The following is a 15,670-nucleotide window of genomic DNA, read 5'->3' as shown; positions in this document are numbered from 1 at the left end:
TGACTTGGCTATGTTCCTGGAATTTCCCCCTTTAAAAATTCATTCTGTAGGGTCAATAGCTTTGGGGCCTTCAAGAGACCTCCATGAAATTTTCAGTAACTGTTGGAAGAAAACCCTGTAAGACATTGTAAACTAACATCTCAAAACTCGCTGGTTGGAGCCAGCAAAGTATACAAGAGGTGGTTGTGAAAAATGAGCAGCATCAGAAGTAGGAAAGAACACTACCACATTTAACCAATTTGCTCAATCTGCATGGAGACTGTTGGAGGGAAGTAAAGTTTTGTTTAATTCAGTTTTGTTTTTAAAAGAGCTGTACTGAATTATTCTACAGCTAGTAGATTAATCTGAGAGCCTAAAGTATAAAGAATGTATGCAATATAAAGTGAACTTTAGAATTGAAATCACTACCAAAATAGGAATTTTCTTTGCTTATAGATTGAAATTGTCTGATAACAGAAAAGAGATGACTACCATAGAAGTGCACAATGTTACCATTACTGCTGGGATGGCAAACATCATAAGTATAAACACATAAGCAGGTGTGAGAATGTAAGTTATTTCTAATATTTTTGTCTGTGTGTGTGTATGTGTGTTTTATTTTGTTTTTACTATAAACTCCCTATGGAGTGTGTACATGTATGATTTTTAAACAAATTAAATGCATGCAAATATCTACATTAAAGCAAAATACCTAAAATTAAAGACCAATTTCAACAGTCTCACCTTTTAGAATTATAATAATTCAAAAATATCAGATCGTTTCATAAATACTATTCTTATTGTTATTCCAATCCTACTGAATGAATTGATCCAATGTTGCCCTCATCAGGCAAGAAATGGTTTACCAGCAAATTTCTGCAGTTGCCAGGGGCTGAAACTATGGCCAAATAATACAGCTGTAGACGCAAACTGAAATTCCAGTCAGTGATTGGGAAGCATAGGTCCCAACGATGAAATTTTCAACAGGCATTGGGTATAAACCTACATCACTTTCAAGACCAGTCTTAAATCTTGAAAAGGAGATAAAAGGAGTAGAAGAAATGTCAGTTTAATTCAGTTTTCACCTTCAGACCATAATCTGTTCCCTTTAAAAAGTAAATTGGCTTTATTATTCCTCTCATTAAAATTTTCCAGTGACTTCTTTTTCTGCCAGAATAAAACTAGAATTCCTTATCTGGACTTAGAGCCAGCCCTGTAAGATCTGGCCTCAGAGACAACTTCACCTCTTCTCACTGTCCTCTAACAGTGAGCCACACTGACCACCTTTAGTTACCACACCTGGTGAGCCCTTTCCTTTCCCTGGGTTTTGCTCTCACTGTCCCCTCTGTCTACACACCCTTTCACCCTACACACTCCTTCCCCAAGAGGTCTCCACCCAAAATCACTCCTTCAAAGGGATCCTTCCTGGCTATCTAAAGTGGAATCCTCCAATTCCTTTCAATTTTATCACCCAGTTAATTTCACCCACGGGATTTAAAACAGTCTGTAATTACCTCATTTGCTTACTGAGTTATCTGTTCTCTATTTTGGATGATACACTCTATGAAGGTGGGCAGCATATTTGTCTGGTTCTCCACTATGTCTCCAGGGCTTAGCACAGTACTTGGCCTACAGAGAGATTTCAGCTGTTTAGCTTTCCACTATTTTTACCATTATTGCAAAGCTTTACAAAAGCCGATTCCACAGCTAGACTGTCCTTGTCCCAAATGTCAATTTTTTTTCTTCTTTTTTGAATCAGGTGGGAACACTAGTGAAAGATTTTGGAAATATTTTGAAGGTAAAGACTATCTTGTCTGATAGATTAAGCATGGAATGTGAGTGAAATAGAGACAGAGATGATTTCAAGGTCTGACTGAATAGAAGGAAAAATTTTCTATTCACTGAGAAAATAATAGAATGAGCAGTTTGGGGTCAGAGGGAGATTAGTTCAGTTTTGGATATGTTAAATTTGAGGAGCTTATCAGCCCATCTAAATGAAAACACAATGTAAATGGCTGTACACCTGAGTACAGAATTCAAGGGAAAAATTAGGCTCCTAAGGGACCAAGAGACCAACATAAAAATGTTTATCATTATGAACCTCACTAACTTAAGTTAATTGAATGATTTATTTCACTTTTTATCCATATGCTTCAGCTATATGCCTAGTTTACTCAGGTTTGCCTAGGTTGAAATTCTATGGGATAAATTTGGCCAAGATATTTGTTCTTCTCCGTAAGCCCATTCTTCTAGCTCTGCATTTCAAAAATACACAGCAGGCCCCAAATTTTGGGGGCCTGCAAATGTTTCTCTTTCACCTTATCTTCTGCTTTAAAAATACTAATCTGTGTGACTGTCAAATTACTGACTATTAAATGGAGCTGTGCAACTTTTTAAAGAGGAAGATGATACACTTAACTCCTGAGTATGCAAGGAATTAACCCTTAAAATTGTATAAGAACATGGGATAATTGATCCTTTATACGTATCTATTGTTCCTTTCTTCTCCCTATTTGTTGTTTCCAAGTCATACACTGCATTCCTTGGAATATCTTGCCAGTTTATAAGCCTAAATGTATGAGGCAGTTTGTAAGCATGAAACAGGGTGCATGTGTTCAGCTATAAATGAAAATAGCTATTTGTCTGTCTTTAGATAGAATAGGTACTTTAGATAATGCCATTTTAATCATCTAAATTAAAAAAAATTTTTTTAATCTAAAAAAATTATAGTTTTTTGCACTAGTTTTCATCTTATAATGTGGACATTCTACTATCCTCTATTAAAATTCTCCTTTGAGATACAGAGCTATAGAAGACCAATCAGAAAAAATAAATATGGAGGACACATTTTAATATAGCTTCTTGCGCAGGGGAAAGTGGTTCCTTGTAAACTTAAAATGCTGGACTTTTAAAGACAGATGGTGATGCTGGGGTAGGGCAAAGCTTAGCTGTATCATCGAAGATAATCGGAAAACTGCCACATAAATATGACTAGGCATTCATTCTCATTCAATAATTCCTAAAGATTTAGCTCTAGAAAGTTACAAATTTTAGTCGCATCCTGTCTGTGTACCCTTAAAAGGGAGTCTATTTCAACTATTAGAATGTTGCTACCTCTCTATGAAAATTATGGGAGTTTTTCAAATATGGAAGAAACAATAGATCTGCAGTACCCCCAGATGTTCTCAAACAGGCACGCTGAGATCCACATAATTATAGAAAATTAAACCATTCTCCTTTTGTTAGTCCACTCACATGTCTACCAGAATTTAAGCAGGGGGAGGGGGGAGTGATAAGGAAGAAAGGAAGAATGAGAGGTGAAGGGATCTGGCTGGTGCGACAATGCTACCTACTTCCCTGACCAAATCAGACTTCAGTTTCCTTACCATTAAAACATAGAAAACGTTTATTGCTCTGGGCTAGTTTCCTCCTCAGTGACTCCCTAATAGTAACCCATTTTCTACCAAGACAGTGCCAACCATAGTAATCTTTTGTGGTCCCAGTTATACAAAAAGACTAGAAGTGCACTTTCTATCACACCTTACAGACACCAGTAGGTGTTAAACTGACCAATTTTTTTTTCCAGCAACCTTATACTGCTATGGTGGTAGTGATGGTTTTTTGTTTTGTTTTGTTTTCGGTGCCTGCCTGTTCTCCCTCAGATTGTTGTCTAGTTACTTTAAAAATCTACTTGAACTTGAAAATAATAATATATTTTATGATTAATCTTACCTTTCCTCATTTTAGTCTCCAATTGAATTTAAATGCAAGTGGGCTGAGAAAAGAGCACTGAAGGTGGCCTACCACACACTGGAGAGAAAATATTCCTATTATTCCACTGTTGTAAATCACCAAAACAGGCAAATAGGATCATTCAAGTCCTAAAGGGAATTTCAGGCGTCTGAATTGCCCACAATGGCGGTCTACATCAATCAAATTAACTGCCCTCTTGTCCAATTCCCATTCATGTGGTACCATATAGCCACATGAAAGGGGAACAGCTTTCTGACAGTGAGGTTTGCTTGGCAACAGAGCATACGAATACTGAATAATTTCTGTTTCTGATGACTGCAAACCCTATTGAATCACAGATTAGATGCATCCCTGACTATAGAAAGGAAAGAAAGAAAATGCCTTCTTGAGAACTCTTTTAGTGCTTCTGTTTATTTAAGTATATTCTTTCCTAAATACAGAGTGTTCTGTCTATATGTCCTCCCCCAAACAATTATATGCTTCTTTTTCATATCTTCCAGCCAAATTACCATGACTTGGGGCCTATCACTTTATCATACTCCTGAACATATCTGACCTAGTGGCAATACAGCTCTGAAATACGAGGCTAAAGTGACTGCTTCTTGAGCCAGTAGTGAAAGAATTGACGGTAATAGTACTACTCACCAGTTCTATCTGGACTCATGTGTAATATCGATGGGTATTCTAGCATCAAGAATTTAGAGATTTTCGTAACGTGGGGATTATTAATAGAGTAGTATATGGAATGGAACAAGAGTGGGAGAAGGGAACTTGTGCATTACTTTATTCGAGGTTTTCTTTTATATGCATGCACCTGTCACATCCTCTTCCTGCTGGATATCAGGATGTTTACCATGTGGTTGATTCTTTGGCCAGCTGTGTTTAGAACTGTGTGTGACAGCAAAGTGCTCTGTGATGACTGCAGACAGCTAGATGAATAGGGAAATGTCGGTAGCTTTTCTAAAATGAAGCAGAGGGTCTTGCCGGTAGATTTAAGAAGGCTGGGCCTGCTCAGTTGTTTTGGTTTTTGCCAGCTGCTCCTGCGGCCACTTCCACTGCTCCCTATCGCCTCTATCACCACTTCTGTGATACAGTGATACGCTGAAAATAAACCTGAAAGTACGCAACTCACACTTGACTAAAATGCCTCAGAGGTCAACATGCAGATATTAACAGAGAGGTGCTGGCCCAGCTTCCCGGCAGGGGTTAAGGACCCTGCCTAAGCCCATGGACTGTGTCACTTCCCAGACTCCTCTCTCACAACCAGATATGGTTCTGTCAGGTAAGTTGTCTGAGTGCCAAATGGAATTCACTGTTTATTGTCCTTCTTCCTATATTTTATCTATGGACAGAAGAAGGTGAACATTACAGGAATAAGACCCATAGGCATCTGAGAATTCATAAGGATGACTATGTCAACTTTTGTTTAAATGCTTGGCCTTTAGAGAGGGGCCCCTGAAAAATCACTGCTGGCTGCAACACATGCTTTTTATACCCCAGCAGGAAAAGAAGCTAGAGAAAGCATTATATGTGACTTTTTTTTTTTTTTTTTTGCTATAATTCACTTATTACAAGCTTTCCTTGCTAGATATCAGTATGCTGATAGCTGGTAGATTTGTCAGCCAGCTGTGCTTAGACTTCTGTGTGACAATACTGGTTTGCTTGTATAAATGGTTTAGTAAAATTACAAGGTTAAAGATAGGCTTTTTCCTTTGAATAGCTTGATGTAGGAAAAAATAAAACAGAAAGAGGACCAATCAACATTAGTTCTAACTCGACAAGACTCAGGTTAGTGAACTATTGTGAAGAGCCAAGAATTTAGTGACATATCACTTCAGATATGATGGATGCTTAGCAATTACTGATCTTATATTGCAGTGAGAGTTGGCGTTGAAGGTGGAAGCTGTTCAGAATGATAAATGGATATGACAATTTATTAAAGATATAAGGCATGATTAGTGTTGGATATAGATGCACCCTTTTAAGAAGGAGATAGAAGATGAGGGAAAGAAAAAAAAAACAAATGAAAAGGGAATTTATAATGTGAAAACTAAGTTTGGGGAAGAAAAAAATATGCAGCACACACCGAATTTATAAACAAATGCAGAAATTCTAGAAATGTAGCAGCAATGTAGTTTGGAGTTAATGAAGACATGCATGAAACAGATTTATCACACAATTCTCATACATTCATGGCACCATCTCTCATTCTCCTGACTGGGTCTTCCCTCATGCCCTCCTCTGGTCACTGCTATCCTCCACCAGATTCCATACTATAGAACATCCAGGGCCTGTTTGGAGGACATTTTGAACCTGCTCTGTGGCCTCTGATTTCACTGCAGTCCTTGGCATGAACATTTTCACATAGTCAGGTTAACTTGTTTGGTCTGAGTTTTACTTTCTCAAATAAAAATGGAGGACATGAAGTACTGGACCTAAAAATGTTATGGGAAGAAATTAATCTCCTAAATGTTTATCTTCGTCCTTTGTTTGTTGGATAAACTAACAGAAGAGACACACTGTGCCATTGCTAATGATATAAATACAGCATTAACAAATCTTATCTTTTAAAAAGAGTGGAAAGAGTGGTGAAATTTTCAAAAGGCCGATAAGCCTATGAAATAACCAGAAAGACCGTTAAGATATGTTTCTAAGTGATAATCTAACTTCATAATTTCTTGGTATTTTGATACATGCATATATTTCATTAGAGGTTAGAAATTCATTTCTGTCATGTGTACATACATATACATATATTATTATATACAGTATACAGTATTAGTGCCCTTCCTGACCAATGGATCTTGTCTACAAACTTAGAAAGCTTCATGCATTGGTTTGGCACTTAACTTTTTGTTGTTGTTGTTAGGTAGATACTGCAAGGTCTTTGGAAGTATGCGTCATATATAAAAAACTGCAATCCTTTTGTCATCTGCATTTATATTTTTTGTGTAGTGAGCAGAAAGTGCTGCTCAGAGATACTCAAAGAGGGATATTCGATCACTATCTAGGTAGATTATTTTGGAAATTCTCCCTTGTCCATCCTTGAAATCAACATCTCCATAGACTTAAAAAATTTTTAAAGCATTACTATATACTAATTAGTTATCAGAACCATCCATCAGAATTTTTCTCAAGTTGTTATAAATTGCAGATTTTCTCCAACCTCTCTGGCTATATCTAAGGTTTGGTTTGTTGTTTATTTTGCTATCATTCTCTTCCTTCCAGATATTAAACAGTGGTATTCCTCAAAATTCCACCCCAGATCTGCCTCTCATCTCACTTGATGTTCTTTACCAAGGCAGTGTTGCTTGTGCCCATGACATTAGTCACCACCTTCATTCAGTGACTCAGCCCAGACTGTGTCCCTGAATAACAGTACTGTGAAACTCACTTTCTATTTGACTTCTCCACTTAAAGCTCTCCAAAGCACTACTTCAAATTCAGCATCTTTCCCTAACCCAAACCACACCCTACTCTCCCCCATCACCCCTTGTCTCAGTGAATCGCGCCACTATTAGACTAGTTGTTCAATCTGGAAAAGACATTTTCCTCTCCGCACCTCCTGTCATTCTATCTAATCATCATCAAATTCTATTGCTTTTTCTTCCAAATCTTATGCAAATCCATCTGCCTCCTTTCCATCTGTATTACCACCAACCTAGTGCACGCTGTATTACAATAGCATCCTATGCACTTTCCCAACGTAACAAAGCCAACAATGACAACAATGAAAATGACTATGATACATAGTAATAAAACTAATATATTTATTATACTGATCAATAACATATCAGTATATTATTATATTACATTTATAATTATGCCACCATATATTTATTAATACAATAATAATAAACATTTTTGTGCTTACTCTGTGCCAGATACTATAGTAAGCACTTTTAGTTGACTACCTCATTGATTTCTCATAAGTACCAACAAGAAAGGTGTTATCATTACCCCATTTTATAGACAAAAACATTCAGATTTAGAGAAGTTAAGTGACTTGCCCAAGGTACATCACACCAACGGTCATGTCACAACCTCAAACACATACACACACACACCACTCCTCACTCCTTACTCTACCATATAACACACATTCAGTGCCTTCTTATGGCTTCTAAGATAAAGCTGAAAACCATGACCAACTCTTCAACTTCATCCTCCTGTGGTCTCAGTGACCCAGCTACACAACTGTTCTTTTAGTTCCTTAAATGCTTCATGCTCAATTTCACTGGGGGGGTTGGGCTTTGCACATCCTGTGCCCTTCTGCTTAGTATTTGTTATTCAATAATTATTAAATGTCTACTATAGGTCAGGTACTACTAAATTGTATTGAATAACTGAAAATACAAAAAAAAATAGAAAATTGTGGGTGCAAAGTCCCAAATGTCTTTATGGTGGAAAACCAATATGCTAGAGACACAATCAGTCATTCTGAACAAGAAACCATCAATTACACTCTAAGCGTAGTTTGTCTTTGTCTTCCTAGTGCCTAACACAGTGCCTGCACACAGAGATGTATAGTTAATGCTTACTGAAGGAATATGCAACGTGTATCAGGAGTTCTGTTTTCTCCCTACCATTTAAATCCGTACCAAGAGCCCAGGAAAGACTGGGTTAGTTGGGGAGCAACATTTGCTCTGACAGGTGGACAGAAAGCACCTGCCCTGGGTACTAAGGTTTTCAAAGATTCATATGCCCGATCGAGTACTTGATCCTACCAAGGAGACATTTAGAAACTGGGGAAGATTAAGCTCTTTAACTGACTGACTTCATATTTTCTGAGAATCTAGAGAGTGGGAAGACTACTCCAATTTGATTAACGTCATATCCAAGTTTACGTTCTAATTAAAGCAGGTAATAAACACTTGTCAACCACTGCAAAAGCATTTCATCACAAGCTAAACAACACTGCCCTTTTCTTTGAAAGAGCAAAGTGCACATAAAAAAACAAAACACAAAAAAACAGATTTTGTTTTTGTTTTCTGTTGCACAACTTTTGTCTTCTCATATGGCTGTCATTTGAATCTAATTGATCTGTATTTGAAACATATCAATAGAATGTTTTTACATCTCTTCCAGTTCATTTTAATACCTGTGCCATTTTTAAGATTCTGCATTACATCATGTTACTGTGAATGGAGAACTCCTGGGGTTGATGATCGTATTGAAGCTGGACACCTGTCTTATAAGCACAACGCCACTGCAGTGAAAGTGGCAGCTAAAGCTATGGCCCCACTGATAACACCTAGAGTTCCTATTCAGACCAAGGTTCCACTGGAAAGGCAGGAAAGGAGAGGAGACAACCTAAGATAGATGGGGACTGACCTATCTCCTAGGGAAGACCGGAGGTAAACAGAGTCATGTATTGGAAATGGATGTATTTTGCACAGTCCTGTCACTGGCAATTGGACTTCACTTCCAATACTACTTCACTCTAGAAATTTTAACACTTTAAATGATTGATCTGAGCTGATCATCTAACCAACATTTTAATAATAAAATATTTCACAAAATTCAAAACATAGAGGCCCATCTCTGAAGACCCATTCACGTTCTCTATTTCTCTTCAGCTGAAAAATTAAAATCAGCCATATGAACTATCAAGATTCCAAACTTTACTCTTCCATAATGGGTCTTGATACTGTACCCTCAAAATGCATGTATGACTTGGAACCAGATCTGAATTGTGTTTTAATTCGAAAACCAGAAACAAGAAGGGAAGCAAAACATAACCAAAAATGAAATCATCGGGAAACTGTATGTTCTTTTTTAAAAGTTTCTAGCAGTAATTCATAACTTACGTAAATTTTCCACATATTATTTATCACGATTGTATTAATAAATATTATATTATGAAGAAAATAAATATTTTAGAAAATCTACTCAATTATAGAACAAAAGGATAAGAAACTAACATGTCCAGACTCTTTACATACATTCTTTCTTTCTATCCTCAGGACAAACCTAAGAGGAATGTACAACTTTTACATTTTTAAAGATTAGGAGCCTAAGGCTCAAAGAAGTTAAGTAACTTACTCTAAATCAATCAGAAAAAAAGCTATAAGATAAACATTCTTGATATTCTGTAAAGGAGGCACAGACTTTTTTCTCCTGCATGAAACAGAACTAGACAGATGTGTTTAAAGCATTTTATTTAAGAATCTTTTGGAGCTCTCCTTTTTTAAATCTCTCTCTCCAAATAGATATATTTATAATATATTTTTTCCTCCATTGACTTTAGCTAAAAATCATACTACTTAATGGAAAGTGCCTCATCTGACATAGATTTCCTAATATTAGCTAGAAAGATGCAGAGCCCAGAAAAAAATGTTCCTTAATCAAAGTCAAGTTCTGAAAATCAAGATACAGAAATTGAAAAAAATACTTATAAAAAGTCTTTTCTTATGACTTGAAGATAAGTTTTTTTTAACAACTGCTCAAGGCTTTACCATCACATGAAGTCCCACATGAGGGGAAAGACATCAGCAGAGTAGACTCAGGAATCAGAAAGCATTTGTTTAAATTCAAACTCTAGCACTTAATGATTATAAATTCTTGGGCAAATTACTTAACCTCTCAGTATTCATATCTACAAAACAGAGATTTTATAGATATATAAAATCTATAAAATGGATAAAATAATCAATCTACATCTAAGGGTAGTGCTTAGCATAGTGCCTTGTTTATAAAATGTACTCATGTAGGGTGGCAAACAGAATTGTTTGACTATAACACTGGAGATTCATCTTGAATTGCCCGGCAACTTGGAAGCTAGAATTAGGGGTCCTAAGCATCTCCCATGTTGTAAACTCAACTCATCAGGGAGGCCAGTGGCTTCCTATTACAACCATTAAGACCGCTTCCCAAGGGCTCCAAGTCCTGAGCATCTGGCATTTCTAGCATCCCTATCCAGCTGATGCCCACCTACCTCAGGTGACTTGGCAACTGGGCCCAAAATGTTTATTTCTTCCTTGAGAAGGCAGTTTCACCCTTCCATTATAAGAATGTAGAATAGCAGTCATGCAGTGTCTCTCCCCTCAAAACGCAAATCTAGTTTAATGTCCAGTTGCTTGCCCAGACTCCAGCATCCCTTCCACTGAGACAATGAGAAATGGGGACCACGTGCCTCTTTTTGCTGCTCACTGTTGGTCTTTCCAGTAAAACCTATCTCCCGGGACACTGTGGTATCCACCTTTCCCCACGTCGTCTCCATTCAGCAAATGTTAGCTACGCCTAGCTCCACTACCTTGGAATTGGCTCCTTATATAAAGGAGGATTCATAGGATACACAGTAGCCTTTGGTACGACCACCCTGTTATGAAGTCAGCTATGTAAAATGTCCTGCCTGAATGACTACAGATGTTCTCAGTCAGTTCTTGCTTGTTTCAGCTGGGCTCTCTTCCAGGTGCTGGTCTTATGAATGAAGTCTTCTGATATAAAATTTGTGAGCAAACTAAGCCTAATCAGAGATAAAGTTTTAAGTTAATATTCTCCTAGTCTTTACATGTGTGCGAATAATTAGTTTGTGAGTTTTTAGGGTTTCAAGGCATAAGCTTAGAAAATACACTGACAAGAAACTTCAGAAGCCAATAAGTATAGATGTAGAAACTGGTTTTTGAAAATTTGATCTTCAGAGTTCTGAATTCTCAGCCTTAAGGTAAATTTAAGATAGTTTTACTGATAAAGAGAGAAAAGGAAAAAACTATGCTTTGAAGTAGAAGTATACTATGCCTCGGTTTGGGGCTGCAGTTTTTATGATATAGTAAAGGAACATAATGATTTTTTCATTTTTTTAAAAAATGCTGAGGGGCAAGAAGAGCATGCATCCAACAGCATGTCCCACTACAAAGCAAAACCCCAAAAATTCAATGTACAGAAGCAAAACAATGAATTTTCTTTTGAAAAATTTTGTAAAGGAAAGAGATCAGATCTGCAAGTCATTCAAAGCAAAATATATATATTTGTAAACATATAAAGAAAGAATTCCCATTTTCAGAGAATTTTACAGGCTAAAAACACAAGTGAAGAAAAATATTTTGGGGAAAAAGTGATAGGTCATCAGAAATAGTGGATGCTTCAGCAACAAGGAAGCTCCTATGTTCTCCTTACTGGTAAATGTTCACATTTTTGCACTGAAATAGGTACACTTCAGTGCTCCATGGCAATACAGAAACATATTATCTTAAATTTTCTGTCTTCCTACCTCTTAAATGTGCCCCATCTTCTGTAGGAGTCCTTAAATGTTGGCCTTCTTGCTATCTTACACATTGCTTTTTGATGAAAACACAAAACGGAGCTTTCTAGGAATACGTGATAAGGAATTGGTGATATGACCCTATGCAAGAAGACCTTTAAAAGGTGAAAAAGAGCTAAGCATACAGTGGGCTTTAAATTATGTCTTTATGCTTTATCTATAGGATTCCATCATGCTCAGAAGTTCATTAACTGCATTAATTCCAGTCTGTGGACCTGGACGTGGGAGGAGGTGGAGAAATGACAAAAGGAGCTATAGCTACGGGACTGTTCACTAGATGGAGAATCAAGCAAATGGAAGAAACAACATTTCCCACAGTTAATGTTTAGTGAGCCAGAGCCATTTTTTCAATGCACTAAAAGATAAAGTTAAAGCTTAAACATGCTTTTCAACAACTTTTTTAAAAGCAGGTCTATCCCTTACCCCAAACAGACAGTAGAGACTGTTCAACCAGGACTGACCTAGCCTTTGTCTTGATATCACTGAACTCTAGCCCTATTCCACTCACATCTGGTGTAGCCAGGGATCAGTTCATCCCTTACTGGAGCTGTCAAAATGCACAACTCCAGGGGGCACAGTTCCCATGCTCTACAGTGTGAAGGGTGCAATGTGAAAGTCACCCTGTGCCGCCCCAAGGGACTTCTGCTAGAGGGAAGCTCAGACTGCTGTGCTGCTGTGGCTCTCATTCAAGCCAGAGACCCTAAGTTTAATTTCTAGAGGCTGTAATGAGCTGTGAAAAAATGGATAAGAAGATAACATTTTTTAAAGATCAGTGATGGATGATTCTCATTTATGTAATGAACTGTAGGCTGAGGAGAAATCTCATATACTAATCCTTCAAAACCTACAGGACTCTTTGGGTCTTAACCCCACCCCTTGCCTCTTATGCCTCCTTCTCTGACCCTGCATGTTCTCTACCCCTGTCCCCAAACCCTGTGCATATGTCTCCATTGTACTTTCCATTCTCGGTATGCCTCTCCCCTTACTTATATCTTCTCCCTTTCCTTTTGATCTCTTTCATCTTTCTCTCTGCTCCTAACATTTATTTCTCTGTTCTGTTATTTTAAGCATTCCCAATATGTCACCTTATCTCTATCTCTCTAGGTCCTTCCTTTCTGTGTCCCAGTGGGCATCATTCATCTCCAGCTGCCTTTATACTGTCTATTTACCCTTTCTCCCACTGTTTCTTTAATCTCCTTTGGTCAATACCCCATTTCTTTTATTTTTCTAGTTTCTTTCTTTCTATCTTTTCCTTTAACTGACCACAATGAGAAACCAAAGTACAGTGTCCTCTCTGGTCCCACACTGATTTTTCTTCCGTGTCTGTGGTCCTTGAAAATGTACAGAAGACATTTGGGGATTCAAAAGTAAATCTCAATACTCATAACATTTAAAGCTGGCCTTTCCATTACACCTTGAACATATTGCAATTTTATAGATATTTATAACACATGCTGAAGAACATTTTTATACACCACACAAGACTACTAAAGTGCAGACTGTGTGATCCTTAATCTCAGCTCTACATATATTCCTCACTGGCTTTAGAATTCTTGAAAAAGTGCTTAAACCTATGTCAAAATTCTTCTCAAGCATGTGTCTATTTTTCTCTTGACTACTTGTGTGCACAAAAGGAAAACTTGACTCCTTGCTTTGTTTCACCCAATTATTACCCTGCACTAAAGTCCACCTTTGGGCAGCAACAGTCACATGATTTTGGAACTCAGATAATGATTTAGGCAAATGCTGAGGAAGAAAACTTCCCAAATAATTTAGCATCTTCTTCAAGAAATCATAAAGTAAGCCACAAAATAGATCAAAGAAGTAGTAACAGACTCATAAACATAAGAACAAAAATACATGAGTTAGAATCCAAAAGCTGGTTCATTGAAAAAATAATATAAAATAGATAAAATACCAAACAACTTAAGAAGGGTAAAAGGGACAAAATGCAAATACACAAAATGAGAATTAGTTAAGGGGAAGGGGATAACCACAGAAACAGAGAAAATAGAAGGAATCTTAAGATGCTATTTTGTTCAATTATGGCCAAAAAATTCAGAAAAATGGAATAAAACATGTAATATTTAAAGAAAGCATAATTTGCTAAAATTGACTTAAAAAGAAGGAGAAAGATCTAAAGAGACCGCTATTCAGGACTGATACTCCAGATACTTTTATGGCAGGGGCCTCAAACCGTAAGAACGGAATCCAGCTGTACCTGCACATTATGGCTGAACATAAGCCCTGCCAAGAGCCACATAAAACAGAAGAATTTGACAAAGAACTACCCTTAGAAGAGCTATAAGGTACTAATGGTTTAAGAGGAAATTCTACCAAAGCTTAAAAGAGTAGATAATTCCAAATTATTGAAATTTTAGAACATAGAAAAAGAAAATAAATGGGCATTTCATATTTGATAAAGATATTTAAAATCGGGAAAATATTGAAGGGAGATAGATCACTCAATAAATATTGCTGGGATAATTGAGTAGCCACATGGATCTGTACATCACACCACATACCAGAAAAAATTTCAAATGGACCAATGATTAAAGTGTTCAAAATGAATCCTTAAAAGTATTAGGAGAAATGTGACAACATTTTAATCTTAAAATGAAAAGAACTTTCCTAAAAAGACTTTTAAAAATCCATAAACCATAGTGGAAAATGGAGAGAAAATTTTAAATATACTTATAATTTATTATATTGACATTTTATAGACGCTGGAAGGATACGTAGCATTTAATGATAGGGAGAGATGGGGGTAAACTAGGCAAATGTAGGTCACTATGGAAGAGAGGCTTTCACTTTATTAAAACATTGATTTATATTACATAATAATACCTATTTTAAGCATGAGGAAATACTTTCTGAGAAAGGAATACTTGCTTATGATAAAATATCTAGGAGGTGGTGGAGCCAAGATTTGAATTAAAAAAGAGAAACTGAGTTAAATAATGTGGCACATGATTATATATAATTTATATAACTCCAAAATCTAATATGTTAGAATAACTGAACTATTTGGAATAGTGCTTCACTTTACCTTACAGTAAATTGTAGAACTCTCTTCTTCATGGAATCCCACTTTTTGTTCAGATATTTCATTTGGTGCTGTCTTATCGATGGTTTTTTCAAAGGAAGAACACAGGTATCAGTGGAAGGGAAGAATAGTTTGGCAATTCTCCATCCTATATATTCGGAGACATTTTCATCCCCTATATTTGATGAAACTTTTGTACTATAACTTGTGAAAGGTCAGTTGGGTCATTTATCTCAGCCTGTTGAAAGAAAAGAAAAAATAACCAGTTGACATAGAATTAAATGAGAAAAAAAGATGTATTATTATTAAAGTTAAAATGCATGTTTATTTTCTTTGACTAATGTTGCATTCTTCCTACTAAAATAAGCTTTAATAGAGAAATGCAGTTCCCCAAAAGATTTTAAAAATCGTAACAAGAATTTTCAATGAAATAAACAATTAAGCATGAAGGAAATCAGTCTTGAAATTTCAAAAATGTAATGATATAATTTCTATTTTAAATTTGTATACTTCCCACACAAGAATTTCATAAGCATTTGTAATATGTAATAAGAAATTAAGCAATCAGTTGAAGTAATACAAATGTTTTATTAAGTCAGAATTTCATTTCTCTGTGCATAATCTAAACT

The 15,670-nt window shown here is 36.4% G+C and overlaps 1 protein-coding gene across 1 annotated transcript in view; it reads right to left on the bottom strand.

Moving 5' to 3' along the window:
- The window catches only part of TMEM232 (transmembrane protein 232), a gene marked incomplete at its 5' end in the record, with an annotated part of 240,883 nt that overhangs the window by 114,913 nt on the left and 110,300 nt on the right, over nucleotides 1–15,670 (bottom strand). The window contains 2 exon segments of the mRNA XM_082621232.1: nucleotides 15,045–15,258; nucleotides 15,261–15,279. Coding sequence (XP_082477358.1) covers nucleotides 15,045–15,258; nucleotides 15,261–15,279 — 233 coding nt within the window.

This window comes from Mesoplodon mirus (genome assembly GCF_964341445.2).
Source record: "Mesoplodon mirus genome assembly, chromosome: 5".
Taxonomy (NCBI): Eukaryota; Metazoa; Chordata; class Mammalia; order Artiodactyla; family Ziphiidae; genus Mesoplodon; species Mesoplodon mirus.
Note: the sequence above shows the minus strand (reverse complement) of the source record. Positions and strands in the feature narration are given on the sequence as shown.